The sequence below is a fragment of the Haliotis asinina genome, chromosome 7 (genome assembly GCF_037392515.1).
Source record: "Haliotis asinina isolate JCU_RB_2024 chromosome 7, JCU_Hal_asi_v2, whole genome shotgun sequence".
Classification (NCBI taxonomy): Eukaryota; Metazoa; Mollusca; class Gastropoda; order Lepetellida; family Haliotidae; genus Haliotis; species Haliotis asinina.
In genome coordinates, this window is record NC_090286.1 from 55,260,285 (window position 1) to 55,277,001 (window position 16,717).

The 16,717-nt window shown below is 40.2% G+C and overlaps 1 protein-coding gene across 1 annotated transcript; it reads right to left on the minus strand.

Moving 5' to 3' along the window:
• Positions 1-1,713: 1,713 nt before the first annotated feature.
• LOC137291854 (uncharacterized) lies at positions 1,714-7,325 on the minus strand. Its single transcript, XM_067823399.1, has 3 exons — positions 6,961-7,325; positions 4,627-4,758; positions 1,714-2,309 (listed from the first exon to the last, which is right to left on the minus strand). The coding sequence occupies exons 1-3, from the start codon at positions 7,295-7,297 to the stop codon at positions 2,059-2,061; spliced, it is 720 nt and encodes a 239-aa protein (XP_067679500.1). The 5' UTR covers positions 7,298-7,325; the 3' UTR covers positions 1,714-2,058.
• Positions 7,326-16,717: the final 9,392 nt, after the last annotated feature.

A 16,717-nucleotide genomic window follows, 5' to 3' on the forward strand; every position in this document is an offset into this window, starting at 1 on the left:
GTGAACAATGGAACCCTGCTCGTGGCTTACGTCCCAACTCAGAGACGTAGTATAGTCGTCAGCCCAGTCAACACTATGGCAGCCCACATGCTATCGAGTAAACCGGCCATGCAAAACGTGAAATTGCAGTTGGTGTCTGAATTCGAAGGCGTGGTCAAGATATTAGAGGATCTACCGGCAAACTCAACATTGTTCATCAAAGTCTACCTAGGGGAACCATCGGGGAATGATGTCGAGATCGTGAAGGGGATCAAACTCGGGTGGGTGAAACGACACCAGTTTCAAGTTTGCAACGTTTACGTGCGGGTTGGTGTCGACTCCAAGACCAGTCTGCAAGGGGTCAACGTGATCGTGGAAAATAAGATATCACTAATCAATATCTTCCTGCCTGACAACATACACTTCATGGGTATGAAGTTAACCCCTGAATTATTATCAGAAAACCAGTTGGAAATTATATCATAATAGTATAATAATGACCAGTCATCATCCCAACACTACACTTAACGACCTGGGAGATACAGAGGGATTCGATCAGCCTGGTGAGGAAGATGAATTCTACATCCTACACTTCAAAGACAACGTGTACAGACGGGTGCCGTTACCAGATTTTAAAAAACCTAAATGGCTGATCAACTTAACTCCCACCTCACCTAATATGATATTAAATAATGGGTATATCTCTAAGATTAGGAACAACGGTATCTGGCCCGGGGATTTCATTCCGGAGAATACATTAGTAAACACAGAATCTATTAGTTACGAAAAAAATGGGTTAAGGGCTCATCCAGACAATAAATTAAAATTTAGCAGTGATCTTGATAGAATATCTTCCCCTTCCACCCTCATCATAGAAGTCTTCTTTACGTCTTTCTATAGAACCCTCCCAATATCACACCAAATTTTACCCGGGGTGTCAATACACTGGGCTAAAGAACACATAAACCAATATTGTCGTATTGTTATACAACAGGATACCCACGGGGGTCCTATAAACTACTTAATAAGCCTCAGTGGGGTTTATATTACAACAAGAAATTTTATTTACCTCTCACCTATTTCCCTGACTAGTGGTCTAGAACTTGTAGACTTCAAATTCATTGATAGACTTTTAATTGAAACCCAATTAAAAAATCTTTCAAAATATATATTATAGGATGGGTCTGTACCCAGTCGTAGAGGAAGTAGCGAAGACGCTGGAAACCGTAGATGGGTTCCGTTTGAGGCAGTTATGTGATGTGAAACGCCAACTAGAACAAGACCGTGACACGCGGAAAGCACTATGTAAAAAATATAATAGAGCTTTCAATATCGTAGACGGGGCTGACACTATCCTTATTACAACCAGCATGGGACTAGGGGCGGCAGGCGTTGGGTTGTTAACCACCATCGTGGCTGCACCTATAGTGCTAGGTTTTGAAATAACAGCTGGGATAGCGGGGGTGTTAGGGTTGACGCTTAAGTTGGTATCACGCAGACTGCATCGTAAGGCATTGAAACACGACGAGATCAGGGTTCTGGCCGAAGCAAAGCTGAACACAGTTAGTGAGCGTATTTCCACGGCACTCTCTGACAGTAAAATCTCAGAAGAGGAGTTTCGTTCAATCCTATCTGAACTCAAAAAATATAACGAAATGAAACAAGATATTCGATCCAAGTCTCGTAAGTCTGCTATCAGCGAGGACGAGAAAAAAAAGTACATAGAACAGGGAATACAAAAAGCCCAGCAAGCCTTTATTATGAACACCAAAGAGATCGTAGGCGGTTCACGTTAAACTGTTTCATCGATATAAACGTGACATAGGGCGGTCAAAACTTACAACAAATTATTGATCGTACCGCCTGCCAAGTCACGGTAAACGTGATGGCGTGGCTTTGTAGTAGGGGCAATAGTATCAAGAGCTAATGGTCCCACCAAAGCCTCATTTAGTAAATGAGGCTTTTTAGAGGGGTTTTTTGAAAAGTGAGCCAGAATCACTATTCCCTATACTACTCTGGATGATCTATATCCATATTCAGGTCTGGTTTAGTGTTTTGATGACCCTTTGCCTACTGTGCCTATGTAGCACAGTGACGTTGGTAGTACACCCACTGAGCATGTTGAGCCTGATTCGTCGCGCCCACAGAAAGGAACGTGTCGTTATTGATGATACAGCGATTCTTGACTCTGTCGAATTCGATGCTTGGGCAGGTGCCCGTGCAGAGTTGTGGGCAGGACGTTTCTCCAAGCGTTTGGTGCTTACTCAAATCGTTTCCCCAGATGGCGTGTCCAGGGTAACGAACAAGTCCAGATGCCAAGGTAAAACATTCTGTGTAACAAATAAGAATAGATATGAAAAAAAGTCTTAGTTCAGGTAAATAAGAAATTTAGTGAGATGTTTTGGGGTATTGGGGATTTTAGGAGCAATCCTTTGTCTATTGACATTTCATATCACAGGTCTTTGTCATGTCTAACCATAGTAGTTGTATGTTGGAAATGGGGTTTTCACACACGCACGCACGCACACACACTCAATTAGAACGCTCTGTCGTGTTGCGCATCCACCGCCCACTAGTTAAACGTATTGCCGCGTCGCGCACCTATTTCAGCCATTTCGTGAACACAAACAAGTTATAATGTTACAATAAGGAACGGTAAATTATAAAAAAAACCTGTCGTCATAGTGAACAAAACAACCAAAGTCTAAAACTGACGACACAGTTTGTTCATACTAGTGAGTGAGGTCAGTTTTACGCCGCACTCAGCAATATTCCAGCGATATGGCGGCGGTCTGTAAATAATCGAGTCTGAACCAGACGATCCAGTGATCAACAACATGAGCATCGATCTGCGCAATTGGGAACCGATGACATGTGTCAACCAAATCAGCAAGCCTGACCACCCGATCCCGTTAGTCGCCTCTTACGACAAGCATTGTCGCCTTTTATGGCAAGCATGGGTTACTGAAGGCTTATTCTACGCCGGGACCTACACGGGTCCTGTTCATACTATCGTAATGAGTTAGTGTTTAAATGTCTTCAACTAAATCAAGAATAAATCACAAACAAAGTTGACAAGCGTACCATGCATACATAAGCAGAGTCTCGCAGTATGCACTATACGATGGCCTATCCATAATACAGGAATTTTGGTGTCGATACTGACAGCATACACTCTACTCGATATAGGTGTCTCGGATATGGTAGACCAAAACAAACCATCCAGAACCATCGAGTCAGTGCTCCAAATGTCCTCATGTACAGTGTACACATACAAATATCAACAACAACCAACAAAAGATACTGATCAGACATGGTTTGATTTTTATGGCCATCGCTCGCCGTCCGTTGAATAATTTTCATTTTTCTGGATTCAACGCAGGTCGACATAATTATTTTGCGCGGAACAATTCTAAACATACTCAAAGGCAGCATACTTTGGGAATGATGATATGGCCGATCTCATCCTGAATGAGAAACAACCCTGGGTCCAAAAACTGTATGGACGATGAATCAAAACCTTCAATGGCAAACAGTGGGACGCCGGGGAGATAATCATTTTCCAAAGTCTAATGTCGAAATTCACCCAAAACAAACAACTGAAGCACCTTCTAATAGACAAATGACCCCAATTTGCATACTTGGGAACGCCCCACAGAACGATCCACTTGAAACAAGAGGGAGACAGGTTGTATGATAAATATCGAGAAGTTCTTTTTCCCCGTGCGTTTCACGCATGAATTGTTATAGCACACTCGATTTGGGAACAAGTACAATCCCAAAGAATTGAATCAACACAATATACTGAGCAAATATGTTTAGGACCACCGATCCGTTTCACGAAGCAAATGACATTTTCCTGTTTTTTTAAAAACAAAATTGTTGAATATATAAAATGCTTGTCAATGCCCCAATCATCTATTTGTCTTCGTCTTAACTAAAGGTTAGCGTGGAATATCAGTATCTTATGCCTGAAATTGCAGTCTTATCATTCGAAGGAATATGCGGTGTTGATTTCATGCCACGGTTAGCATGTATTGCACGTGCATAATCGTCAAGCTACCTGTAGCAGCCAAGTGTACTCGCCCAATTCGTTGTACCGCCTCTCTTGTCACAAATGCGTTTAGTGCGCAGGATCATCTAATATGTGTTTAGCGGTAATATGGATGAAGTGTCATTAATTGTGTAGAGTCAATGAGTAAGTCTGATAGTATACCCCACAGATGGAATTCAAGCTAACAGCATTTTGTGGTCAAAATTATACATGATTAAGTTATGCATACACTATAACCCAACAAACATCAATGACATTGCCAGTGGATGAATGATTTCCCTATCAGTGACTATCAAGTGTTCAAATCGATAAGAATCGCGACTTAATTGGATACCGTACACCGAGAATATATACATTATTCATGTAATACTTTGTATGATTCCTTCTCGATCATTCTGTTTTAAGCGCAAGTCAACCAAAGGGCAACAAATCGTACAAGGGTCAACCTGACACATATCCGGTGGGTGTCCAAGGCTTCATGGCGATGCTCGTGAAACATGACTTTCACACATTTATTTCATGACAATCTTGGGGATGAAAAATAGACCTTCGGCAAAGAACGATGGTAAATTACACAAAAGTATGAAACTTACTTGTGACACAGGCCTGTTGTGAGGGGGAAAACCAGTACCCTATCTTACATGTGCACACTCCATCATTGCACACAGAGGTCGCCAGATGACAGTCGCCATCACTGGTGCACGCACTGCCTATGAAGTGGGCGGCTGCAATAACATATAATCAATGGACACATTTTCTTCCTTACATCATGGTATCTTACAACTTCAATTTGTAATTTATGTTTATGTGAGTTGTTCCAGTGAGGTCGTTTGTAACACGTAAGCGCACGTCATAGACAAATATAGGTAACATTCCACATCACGTTAGTATGAATATACGATTGTTATGTGTATATGTCGTGCCCAGTTCACGAAATTGCTTATTTCCAGGGTTGAAGCAAGAGAGCTGCCCAATCGTGAATAGCTGGTACCTTGCACAATCTCGCGGATACGACACATTGACAGAAGATGTCATTTCAGCTGAGAGTAAATATTGCTACAGTGAATACAAAATCGATCGGTCAATACTTCAATCACTCACTCACCCACTCAGCTAAGAGTGGGTGAGTGTGTTAATATTTCACGACACATCGGCAATATCTCAGCCACATCGTGACGAAAACAATATATATGAGAAATATGGACAGTAAAAGTACTAGGGCATTACAGATATGGATATAAAGTGAGTGAGTGAGTTAATATTTAACGTCACATCTAGCGTGGAAAGTCAAAACTAACGTCACTATTTGGACATACAGTTCCCTGAAATTGTGCAAATTTAATCATGAATTGAGCCGTGTTCGGAAATGGGGCATAGTGGTTGCCCAAAGCCAGGGAATCAGCAATCCCCGCTGAAGCGGAAGTCAGCGGTGGTAATGGAAGCGAAGAACGATTTCACATGCGCTTAAAATGTTGAATTAAATATAATTATTGCACGTGAGTAATTATTAAATATCACGTTAGAAATTTGAGAGCACAGTCCTGTGGGGAAATTGGTATCCACCTTTGATGGTGTCGATATGATTTTTTTATATTAAAAATATTTTTCGAATGGAAGCGATGGAAGCACGTAGCCAACCTTTGCATGCTTCGCTCGCGTATAGACAGACTGGTCGTTTCTCATTGTTGCGCAACCCTGTTTGCCCTTCAGTTTGTCTGTGTCCCAAATCAGCTAACGTCAATGGCTGGTTCGTAAGCGTCTTTAACTTGGGTCAGGGCTTGAGAAATAGCTGGCCAGAGAAGTACCAGAATGTTCAACTTTATCAGAAAACTTCTAGATAGCGATGATATCGTGTTTCGATCGTGATAGTGGACGTCAAAATGGCTGGCCACTCTATTTTGGGGCAGGGAAGAACTGTTCTCCTGTCTCAGAAAATCGTATCTGTCATGGTGGGATTTGTGCTCCCTCAGTCTGTTCCTGGAACTAATTTGACTGTTGCCAGAAATGGTCCGCGCAGTCAGAATTGCAGTCTGGAAATGATTCCTCAGATTAGATCCGTAAGCCGTGGTATGGTGTAAGTGAAATCTAGGTTGAAATTAACGAGTTTTCCACAACATTCAGAGGCTAAAGAATAATCAACCGTTTATCAATGTTCAACATTAGGTTTGTGGACTTAGACAAAAAGTTTGCAAAAAGTAAGTTCATTGTAACCTAAACGCACGTACCAAGCGATACGTGACAACAACGTCTGACGTCCACGTGAGTCCATGCAATGTGCGTTGTTACATGTCTGTTTGGGACTATTTTTATAACTTCTGAACTAATTGTGATGCAATTAGTGATACAATTTCATCTCATCCGCAGTTACTCTGTACCGTTAATATATGAATCAAGTCTTAATCACACACAACATGTGGTGTGTGCAATTTTTGGTTACTCTTTCTGTTCAACAACACAACACAAACAGCTGATTTCCCTATAATTTTTACAAACAGTACATGGCACTAAGATCACGTTAACGTCAGATTGACAAACACCAGTAACTACAATCTACTTACAATTCGCGTTTGTACACTTTCGAAATAGCAAAAGGCACCAAATACTAGTCTGATGGTTTTTGCAATATATTTAACGAATACTAAAGCTGCAAAAGTTAATGCTTTTGAACAATACTTAAATCATTGTAGATGTAACCTCTTTGAATGGTATTTGAGAATTCGGGATGCACAATATCCAATCAATCCTTTATCAAGTGAAGGAAAGCATTCCTTTATTTCGTAAGTGCTACGTACCGACACTGATTCTTTGTTCAATACAATAATTTGGTGTAACACACGAGTTTACATATATTAAGACACATAATCAGGGCGAATCTGATGATAAAGATATGGCCTGGTGAAAGGAAGCAAAGGTAAAATGACAATTACCTCTTGGTAGTAGGTAGAGCCTTGAATGCTGTGAAACACTGGGTGGAGGGTATATCTTGGTAGGACTGGCAAAGGCTGTGGCATGGCCTGAGCATCTGCTGGAGATCCTGTCAACCTGCACACTTCGACAGCGAGTGTCAAAGAAACATCGACTGACGCACGCCACAACGCTGTCCATTTGATCATTCCACAGAAGGTGCTCGTTCACGAATAAATTGTCAAAGTCAGGTAAGTGCACAAGTTGAGCTTTTCCACATAGAAAGCAGCAGCAGCAACGTCCATGGAGTAGCAGACAAAATATAACAGCTACAAACTTATCCCAGACAAAAGTTACCATCTTGCTGAGTCGTAGTGATGTCGTAGACTCTGTTGAATCGTAGCGATGCCGTAGACGTTTTTGAGTCCAATCACTATGTGAATTATGTAATGAATAAATAATGACAATTACATCTTGTCGTAGCGTGTAAAATAAGAACATGATATGCAATCTCTTAAATCGTTAACAAATCAATATTTGCTTTTCTCTGAAATCACCAGCGACATTCCTAGCTCTGACTGTAGACAGTTGTCAAGGGAACTGAAACAATACCAGATATTTGTCGAATGGTATAATAGTTGCTGTGAAATACATATATAAAACAGATGTGCTTTCACTGGCATTTAAAGCACGTTTTCAGTTTAGTGATATGTTAGTCAGAAATGGAACCTATGAACACAGACATAAAAATTCAGACAGCCAACTTGTTTGAGGGCCATGAAGACACTAGTGCAGTACGGAAGGATATGAATGAACAACTTCTTTACTTTATTGCTATGAAGGCGACGTTTCGGTGTAGGTATCGTTATCAAGCAAGTGATGAACAACATGATGGTTGAGGAGCACATATACAAGTTAAAGGGGATGTCTCTACAGTCTTAATACTAATGCGTTCGAGCTGATTCGCTTCTTGTTGGATGAACATAAGACAGCAGAAGTGCACTTGGTTCAGTACATGGCAGGGCCTATTGTTCGGATAGGACCATTATTCGTATGGAGGCGAAAAAGAAATTCGCTTAATGTTTATACACGCTGGAATAAATCGCCTTCCTGCGAATGAACCCTTGTTATTTGTGACTGTAGAGCGGATAACTGGGGGACGGTGTTATTAGAAGGCAGAAAAACCCTACGGAAACAACTTCTGCGCTGTCACAATCCACGATGTGGAGTTATACAAACATAAACGATAAGGTGATACATAGAGCGTGACTTATACAGGTCGTAAACTTTACTAGCGACAACGTTTCCTGGAGACAGTACACGTAGGTATCTGACTTATTGCCACAAGGCAATTATTGGATATTACTCCAACAATATGCATGAGATCACCAGTGAAGTAATACCAACCAGTTTAATGTAATTATACTTTTTAAAAAATGTAGGGGAGCCTGAAATCGGATAGGAAGTATACGCGTTAACGAGCGTTTATAAGAGACAGACATCTCATTTACGCACCACCATTTCTCTTTATTATCTAAATTTGTAGAGCAATGCATTGCTATCTTGTCCATATTTCATGAGAATAACAGTCGTCACAGTCATTACTGCTGTCCACCAGGTGCTGTTGTAGTCAATACCTCGTATGACCACCTCTAGCTGCTACCACTGAGCGACACATGCTAGGGACAGTCGTTGGATGTCCTGTCTTGGAATCCTTCTCCATTCCTCCTGCAGCATGTGGAACAACTGTTGAAGATTCTGTGGTGGATTACGACGTCGACGTACCCGTCTATCGATCTGATCCCAAAGGTGTTCGACTGGGTTTAGATCCTGAGATCTGGAGGACCAGGGGAGGGTATTGATGTTGTTACTGGGCAGGTACTCCATGGTGGCACGTGCTGTGTAGGGCCTGGCGTTGTCCTGTTGGTCAACAAGCTGAAGGACGTGCGGATCGAGAATCTGTAGATGTATCGACTGGCCGTCAGATTGTCTTGGACAAGTACAAGTTCCGATCTGCGGGTGTATGAGATCGCTCCCCACACCATAACACACTGTCTACTGAAGCTGTCCACCTGTCTGATGCAGTCAGGAGCAAACCGTTCATGACGTCGTCTGTAGACACGGTCTATACCATTACGTCGCCTGAGGAGATAACGAGATTCATCGCTAAACCATATGCGCTTCCAGTTTGCCAGGTTCCATGGCAACACCGTGCTACACCATCTCACCCGTCGACGTCGATGTAGTCGTGTCAAGGAGGGTGGCAACTTTTGGACGTTTGCCACTTATTCCTACTTCCCGGAGACGGTTCCTGGTCGTCTGATCGGACACTCTTCGGGCTCCAAACTGTTCTTGTGCTGTGTCTCGTGCGGTACGATTTCGGTCACTTAGATGGGTTACACGGATGTATCGATTTTGGGCAGGTGTAGTGACTCTGGGTCATCCTGATATTTCTACGATCATTTGTCGAATTTGTTTGACGAAATCGATCCCACAATCGAGTTATTGGGCTGGGATGAACGTTGAAGATCCTTGCCACTACGTCCAATTGCCTGATTTCGATCGGAAGCGTTGAGACGTCCCATTTTCGTGTACAGTACTTGCAAAGATCGTGGATGACATTGTGAGATTCATTTGGGTCTCTTATGGTCACATGCTGTACTCATGCTTTGCTGAATACCCATTCGTGCTGCAAGACACACACGCACATCACGACAATCCTGACTGATAAAACCGTTCAAAATCATTTTTGGTTGCTTTTGGTCAAGCATGATCTTCTAAAAGATCCTAAAACAATGTGCAACCCTAAAACATTGTTTCACTTTACATAGGTGAACAAAATTGTAAGCATCATTTTTTAATTTAATTTTGCGTTCCTTTTGTTTTGAAGAGTGTATATTACATCAATTATACACATATACATATACATTTCACGTCATTCACCATTTTGCAAGAGCAATTACTGTACAAACAACTATGATCATAAGGAAGTGCAAGTAGGCATGCACTCTCAAAACATTCATTGTTATCATATAAACGTTGATTGACTGCGATAAATCTCCCACTTGTTTTCAATCGTAAATTTAAATTGAAGTTCACCTACTCATTTTAAGTATAGATTAACCGATTCTACCACCATAGGACTCAAACACGCACTAAAATTTCACAGAACGTTCATTTCAATCGATTTTCAGCATCAATCTGATCAATCCAGTACCTGCATTACCGTGTGTAACGTCCACTTCGCGGACATTGTGCTCGCTCTACAGTCCGATCCTTAATATGGTCTGTCACTATATTCATTACTATTTCCATTCGGTTGATAGTATGTATCGCCTGCGCAGATGATGAAAACAACCATTTAGATTGCGGCACTAATTGTCTTCCATAGATAACCCCAGAGCAGACAATATATCAAAACGTGAAGATCCGTGCGAGATTTGCCTCCAGTAACACGTGCTCAGTAACACATGTCATCGTATCCCAACTGCGTATAGAACGTTGCTCATGTAGATGATCATTGTGTTAATTAAAATGAACGTTCCGTGAAATTTCAGTTCGTGTTTGACTCATACGATGGTTGAATCGTGTAAAATAAATACAAATAACTTTTACCCCGAGGTTGCTATCATTACAGGCAGACTATTTTATTACAGTGTCACCTTGTACATATATACATTGTACATTTTATATACTCCTTCTGGAGTTATGAAGGACTATTTAAGACAAAAACATATCTATATACATAGAACAGAAGAAAAATATACCATAAAATTATATTTAAATAGACTATATCTATATACATGTTACGATCTCCAATATGCCTAGAGGCTTGGACAGACGTAAAAAGCAAGGAGGGTTGGCTAAAACATGACAATGTTTCAATATCAGATAAAACATTAAAGGTATAATATATTGGCATTTGTTTAAAATGACTTCATTGTGACTCCATTCCCATTACAACAAACGTTATAAACCAGAGTCATCAGGTGATAACACATCACACCGGCCTTGTGCAAATCGATCCAGTGCAGTGTGGTCATTGTTATTGTGGACGGTGCGGTAGCCTAGGGGTTAAAGCGTTCGTTCGTCACTCCGAAGTTCTGGGTTCGATTCTCAACGTGGGTAGTATTTTTAAAGTTCCTCGCCGATGTCCTACGTCCCGATATAGCACGAATATTGCTAAAAGACTTTGAATGTCATTTAGAAGTGAAAATACATAAGAATGAAGATTTTTATGGATATCAACTTCTTTATGAGAGAACACAACGTTTCGGAGTTAATGCTTACTCCTTCATCAGGTGATAAATATAAAAATAAAAATCTTCATTCTTATATTGCTAAAAGAGTCGTAAAACTAAACTCACTCAAACATTGTTATTGGACAACTTCACCTTAGAGCACGCATGTGAGTATAGATTAGGTTATGCAGTTCGATGCCAGGCAATGCGATATGAGACTATTCTCCATCTCCATTTGGATTTGGTGAGGTCGGAGACTATCATATTAACCATAAACAGCTTAAATCTTCAAATCATTAAATCTTCAACATTTTAAAAATGGGCTGGATTCTGTTGTAGATGGTCGCTAATAGGTCATGTTCATCACGCAGAATATCTCGAGTTAATGACTTGAGACCAGGTTTAAATCATCGTACTCTGACACCGTGGAAGAGTGATAGTTATATCAATAATTTGTTTCCCGAGTTTGGGACGCCACGGCAACGTAGTCAGCCAATTAACAGTTTGTTGTTGCCGATGCATCTACCGTGGAAAGGTAAACAATGTAATTACCTGTATATGCTACAAACATTATACGTGCCATAGTCTGATTTAGAATTGCTCATACTCCCCACCTCCGACACTGCTCTACATAGATACTTGCGTATATTTAGATGATGATGTTGAGCAATAGTGTTGTTTTGGTATAATGGTATCGTGACATTATGTTGATTTTTTAATTATAAGCTAAAACGCCCTTTCCACATATAAACCCTTAATATTGACCCTTAAAAAATCTCGAGTCGAATGTACAGTTGTGACTATATCATGAACATATATTTGTTTAAGCAGCATTACAGCTGTACGATGTTGTTTTTAAACGGATCGAGTCCGAACCAGACAATCCAGTGACTATCACCATGCCATTCATGATAGGGCATGTGTTTACGATCCACTATGAGATGGAGGTGAAAAGGTGAACGTATCATGTTCTACCAGTGGCACCCATCACACATAATGCAAACCCGAACAATCTAATCAATGCAAACCCGAACAATTAAAATATGAGTTTGATTCATTTGCTCAACTGCACTATGAACCTTCTTGTCTAGAAATGACTTGCAACATTTATCCTGTTACTAAAAACGATCTGCTGGAGCAAACACTACGCTGTAAGATTTGTGGAAAACCCAGACTATGAAACTGTACCGATAGAGGTATCTAATGAGGTAAAAGGACAGAGTAAATCTTGAAAAGAAACAGTCGAGACCGGCGTCTGCCGACTGGTACAATAGGCGTGTTGTTATGTCCATGCTTGCAGCTCTCTGTAACAAGACACTCAGCGAGGCAATATGCTTGTTCTGCAGGTATATAGGTGACTAAATGGTCTCTGTTAGCACCACTGTGTCATCATCTATCTCCTGAAACTAGACACAAACAATTATTTTTAAGTTGATTAACATCCCAATAAACATCTCGAATGATTCGAAGCAAAAATGCCCTGGCTAGCTAATCTCGAAACGTTCGTATCCTTACAACCTCCTTAAGCCCGTTTTTAACACAATGACTACGATCAAAGTTACGAAATCTTAGAGCTACGAACGTTTCGAGAATAAGGGCCCTGGGCCCACTTGCACAAAACGATCTCAGAGCTACAATTATTGTAAGTACTTAAGATCGCAATCTTAGGCTTCGGCTACAATCGCCAACCACTTGCCCAAAGCGATTGTAGGCTAAGATCATTGTAAGTTACAATCAAAACTTACAATTGGTATGAACCAATTGTTGGGAACTAGGATCATTGTAGTCAGTAGCAAAATGGCGTTCAAGTTGTTGTCAGTTTCACGCAAATAATTAGCTTTACGTTTGGGGATTGTTTTTATATTGCATAAAACTGTATGATTCGCCTCGACACTTCAACAACACGGACAATGCAACATCGATTTAGCGCCAGAAATACCGTTATTCGAGGTAATGAACAACATCATTATCGAGTCGATATCATAGAGTACAATTCTCACCCGATTCAGTGTTGGAAAAAGTATGAACACCATACCTTTTTGATAAACAAGGAAAGGATAGTAACGAAAGGTGTCTGCATGCGATTAGCAGTGGCCATGACCTTTTCAATAATTCAAGGGCAGCTAATCTTGGTTTTTACGCAAGATGGGAGTGGTTTCCCTTTTCGTCATTATACCGTTGCTGTAAAATCTGCCATGCCCCAATACAATGCATGTTATATTGTGACAGCGCAGATCTATACATATATTTCTTTTCGATCATAGACGTGTCAATAATCTACAGTTGGATAACGTACACATTTATGTTTCTTTCTGACGAGAGAATAGAGTTTTAATCTATGCATTTTAAATATAATACAAGTATTCTTCAAACAGGAAAATACACTTGCTGAGGCATGTGAAATTTGCGTAAAAAGTTTTTAACTAAAAGAAAAAAGAATTATCAACAAAATAGCGTAAAGCAATTAACATACTGTAGATGAGCATTTAACAACACATATAAAACACACGGAATAATAACGTTTTCATATTTCCATGTCATGCATTTTCCACAACACCCCCACAGCCATGTCACACTTTCATATCTTTACACATCTAATGCTTGTGGGATATATTTGGGATTTTACTCCAAATAGCACCGACCAGATGCCAAAATCCGATTCATTGACAGCCATCGACAAATCATAGTACATTTAGGTGTTGTATCATAAGGAAATTTTGTTTATGATTTATGTTATCCTTTAATTTTCATGAGTACTAGGTCAGTAACTCAAAACCCAAATTTGTTAATGTACCTGTTTGTATTTCAATATTTTATCATAAAAAGTGATATTTCTGTGGTTGCAATATGACATTCTTAGTTCAGAAATAATATTAGAATGTAGAAAAATTAGAGAGTAACCCACTAGGTACGAGTTACCATATATGCTATCTTCCACGTTATCATTGCAAAGATTTGTGGGGTTTTCTTGCTTGTTTTTTTCGGTTGTTGTTCTTGTTGTTTTGGGGTTTTTTTGTTTTTTAGTTCATGAAAAATCTGCAAGGTGCGATTAAGGAAGGAATGTCTGTTGCGTGTTGCGTGTTGCGTGCTGTAACCAGTTCCACGTTTTATTTGCGCTGCCTGTTATGCGCATTTGAAGAAAACTGTAGACAGGAGTCGAGTTTAAGAAATTTCTACCTCCAACGTTGAAGATTGCGATCTTAAATCCTTGCTGTCTTAAGATCGTCTTCGTGCAAGTGGATTTGGGCAATTGTATGGTGATTGTAAACTTGATTGTAGGGACCTAAGATCGATTGTAACTAAGATTGCTCTGTGCAAGCGGGCCCTGGTACTCAACTAACGTCCCAAAGCTAATGAAGATAAAAGTGACACTACCATTCCCACATTCACGCGACATCTCTGCCAAATGCAGAATCGATTGTACAGTTGAGCATATATTGGTTCCAGTCGCATTGCAGCTGTATGGTGTTGTCTATAAACCGTGACAAAAGGTATAAGAAATCCCCTCAGAACCAGCAAAATACAACACTGAGAAGTCTGACATTTTCAATGTTTTTTGCATTCAGCAAACGAAGGCAAAAAATACACAGATTCAAAAGAGAGGTTTCACATACAATGCAAATGAGTCAATCTTCAGTAATGGGTCACAAATATACTGTCAACTCAAAGTCTTGATGGGAGAGTGAGACACAGTTATGCAGAATGTAAACACAGCGAGGGAGCAGGCAGCGATTATGTAGATCAAGCGTTGACGGAGACGCAGAGTGATATACTCCAGTTATCTGTGTGTATTTCCGTGTGGACATCACGGCAACTAGCCATCACATATACATTCAGTCATTTCCTAAAAGTTCTAGCACATACAACCATCGCCACGAACGTGGAATGCTCTAGAACAGTAGTAGTAGTCTTTTCAAGGCCTGTCGATAAAATACTAACACCACTGAACATTGATGATACGGAATGTGACTCATAATAATTATCATTCAAAACAATAAACGTTGTGACCCAATATTAATTATTGCTTAATTAATAATATAATTTACAGAAACTACAATCTCGTAATACATGCTTGTCGTAAGAGGTGATAATTGGGATCGGGTGGTAGGACTCACTAATTTGTTTGACACATATTACCGTATCCCATTTGCGTAGACCCATGCTCATATTGATAATCACGGGACTGTCTGGTGACGAATCGAACGTTTTACGCAATAAAGAAACAAAAAGCCTGTCAGACAGACTTCCGATATGAGTAGGTTGTACTGAGGGCTTAGTTGTTCAGGCAAGAGACTGTTGGCAACGCCAATGTACACTGCGAGACGCCATCTTATGGCATCACGTGCAGGATCCATGGCAAGTTTATGTCTGATGATTGTTGGGACCAGAGAATGATGCGCTCATAAAAGATGAAGGATTTTGTTCGCCTGTGGTTACAATCCAACATCACACTGGAGGGTAGAGTGACTTCTGTTGTTTGGTGAACAGCTACTTTTCTGATTTACAGCTTGAACAATAGCACCGCTGAACGTTGATTCGTGCGCATAAAATCTCGTATACCTCTAAGCACAATGCTACAATTGATGGGGTATAGTCACGGAATACGGAGAAACAGTAAGCGAATGCAGGGAAGAAACAGTATCAAATCAAATGTATGGTAGTTTCACATGTCACAAGCACAGACTGATGAGTGTTTATATTGATTCGTGTATTTTGCCTTAACAAAACGAGTCATATCATTTCAGATACTCAATACGTATTCTGTCTGACATTTTCATATACAGTTCCAGTCAAGGAGAGAATCTTCACACTGGAAACCTCGCACACCGAGCTTGAAGCAGATGTCGAGAAAACATGTCAGATATACCTAAACTTAAGACAAGGCAGAAAACGTGTTTTTCTACCCATTTACCTGCTGAACTGTGCAGTTATTCCAGCTATTGGCTCAGTATTACAAAATTGAGATTGATCTGAATTTTATCTGAGATAAAAGACTTGATCATTGATCCCACCTTACATATCCGTATGTCATCATCTGTCTTCTTGAAGAATCACACTTGATTGGTTTTGGAAGTGTATATATTCGGACATAGTAATAAGTTAACATCAGCTGGTTTGAGACGAAGCTTATATTTATCTAAGAATTAAACTGATTTAGATTCTTGGGACCTGCCGCTATTCAACTCAGAAATTCTTTAAATTACTCAGAGTTGAGACAAAATGCTGTTTCTTTTGGATTATTTACTGTTACCTACATAAAGAAAAGCATGGTCTATCAAAACGTGACTTTTACTTTTGATGCCTTCAATGTCGTTGACATGATATTGTTATGAACAGTAGCAGTACCATGACAGAGCCCCGGAACAAAATGGTTTTAACTGCTTTCAGCATCGGAATCGGAGCCCAGTACAACAACATAATGCAGTTTATGTAGAGATTAGATATTTGAGAATGCTGTAAGTATCTCCCTGCTTTTGTAGTTTGCAGACCCGTGGGCCAAACTTTATCAAACGTCTTACTAATGTCCCTGAATACGGTA

Bases quoted from the DNA above. Each gene is read 5' to 3' on its own strand.
- LOC137291854 (XM_067823399.1), bottom strand. From the start codon at position 7,297: ATGGTAACTTTTGTCTGGGATAAGTTTGTAGCTGTTATATTTTGTCTG. The intron at 4,759-6,960 runs GTAATTGTCATT...ATGTTATTGCAG, and splicing joins GCTCTACCTACTACCAAGAG to CCGCCCACTTCATAGGCAGT. The intron at 2,310-4,626 runs GTAAGTTTCATA...TTTGTTACACAG, and splicing joins ACAACAGGCCTGTGTCACAA to AATGTTTTACCTTGGCATCT.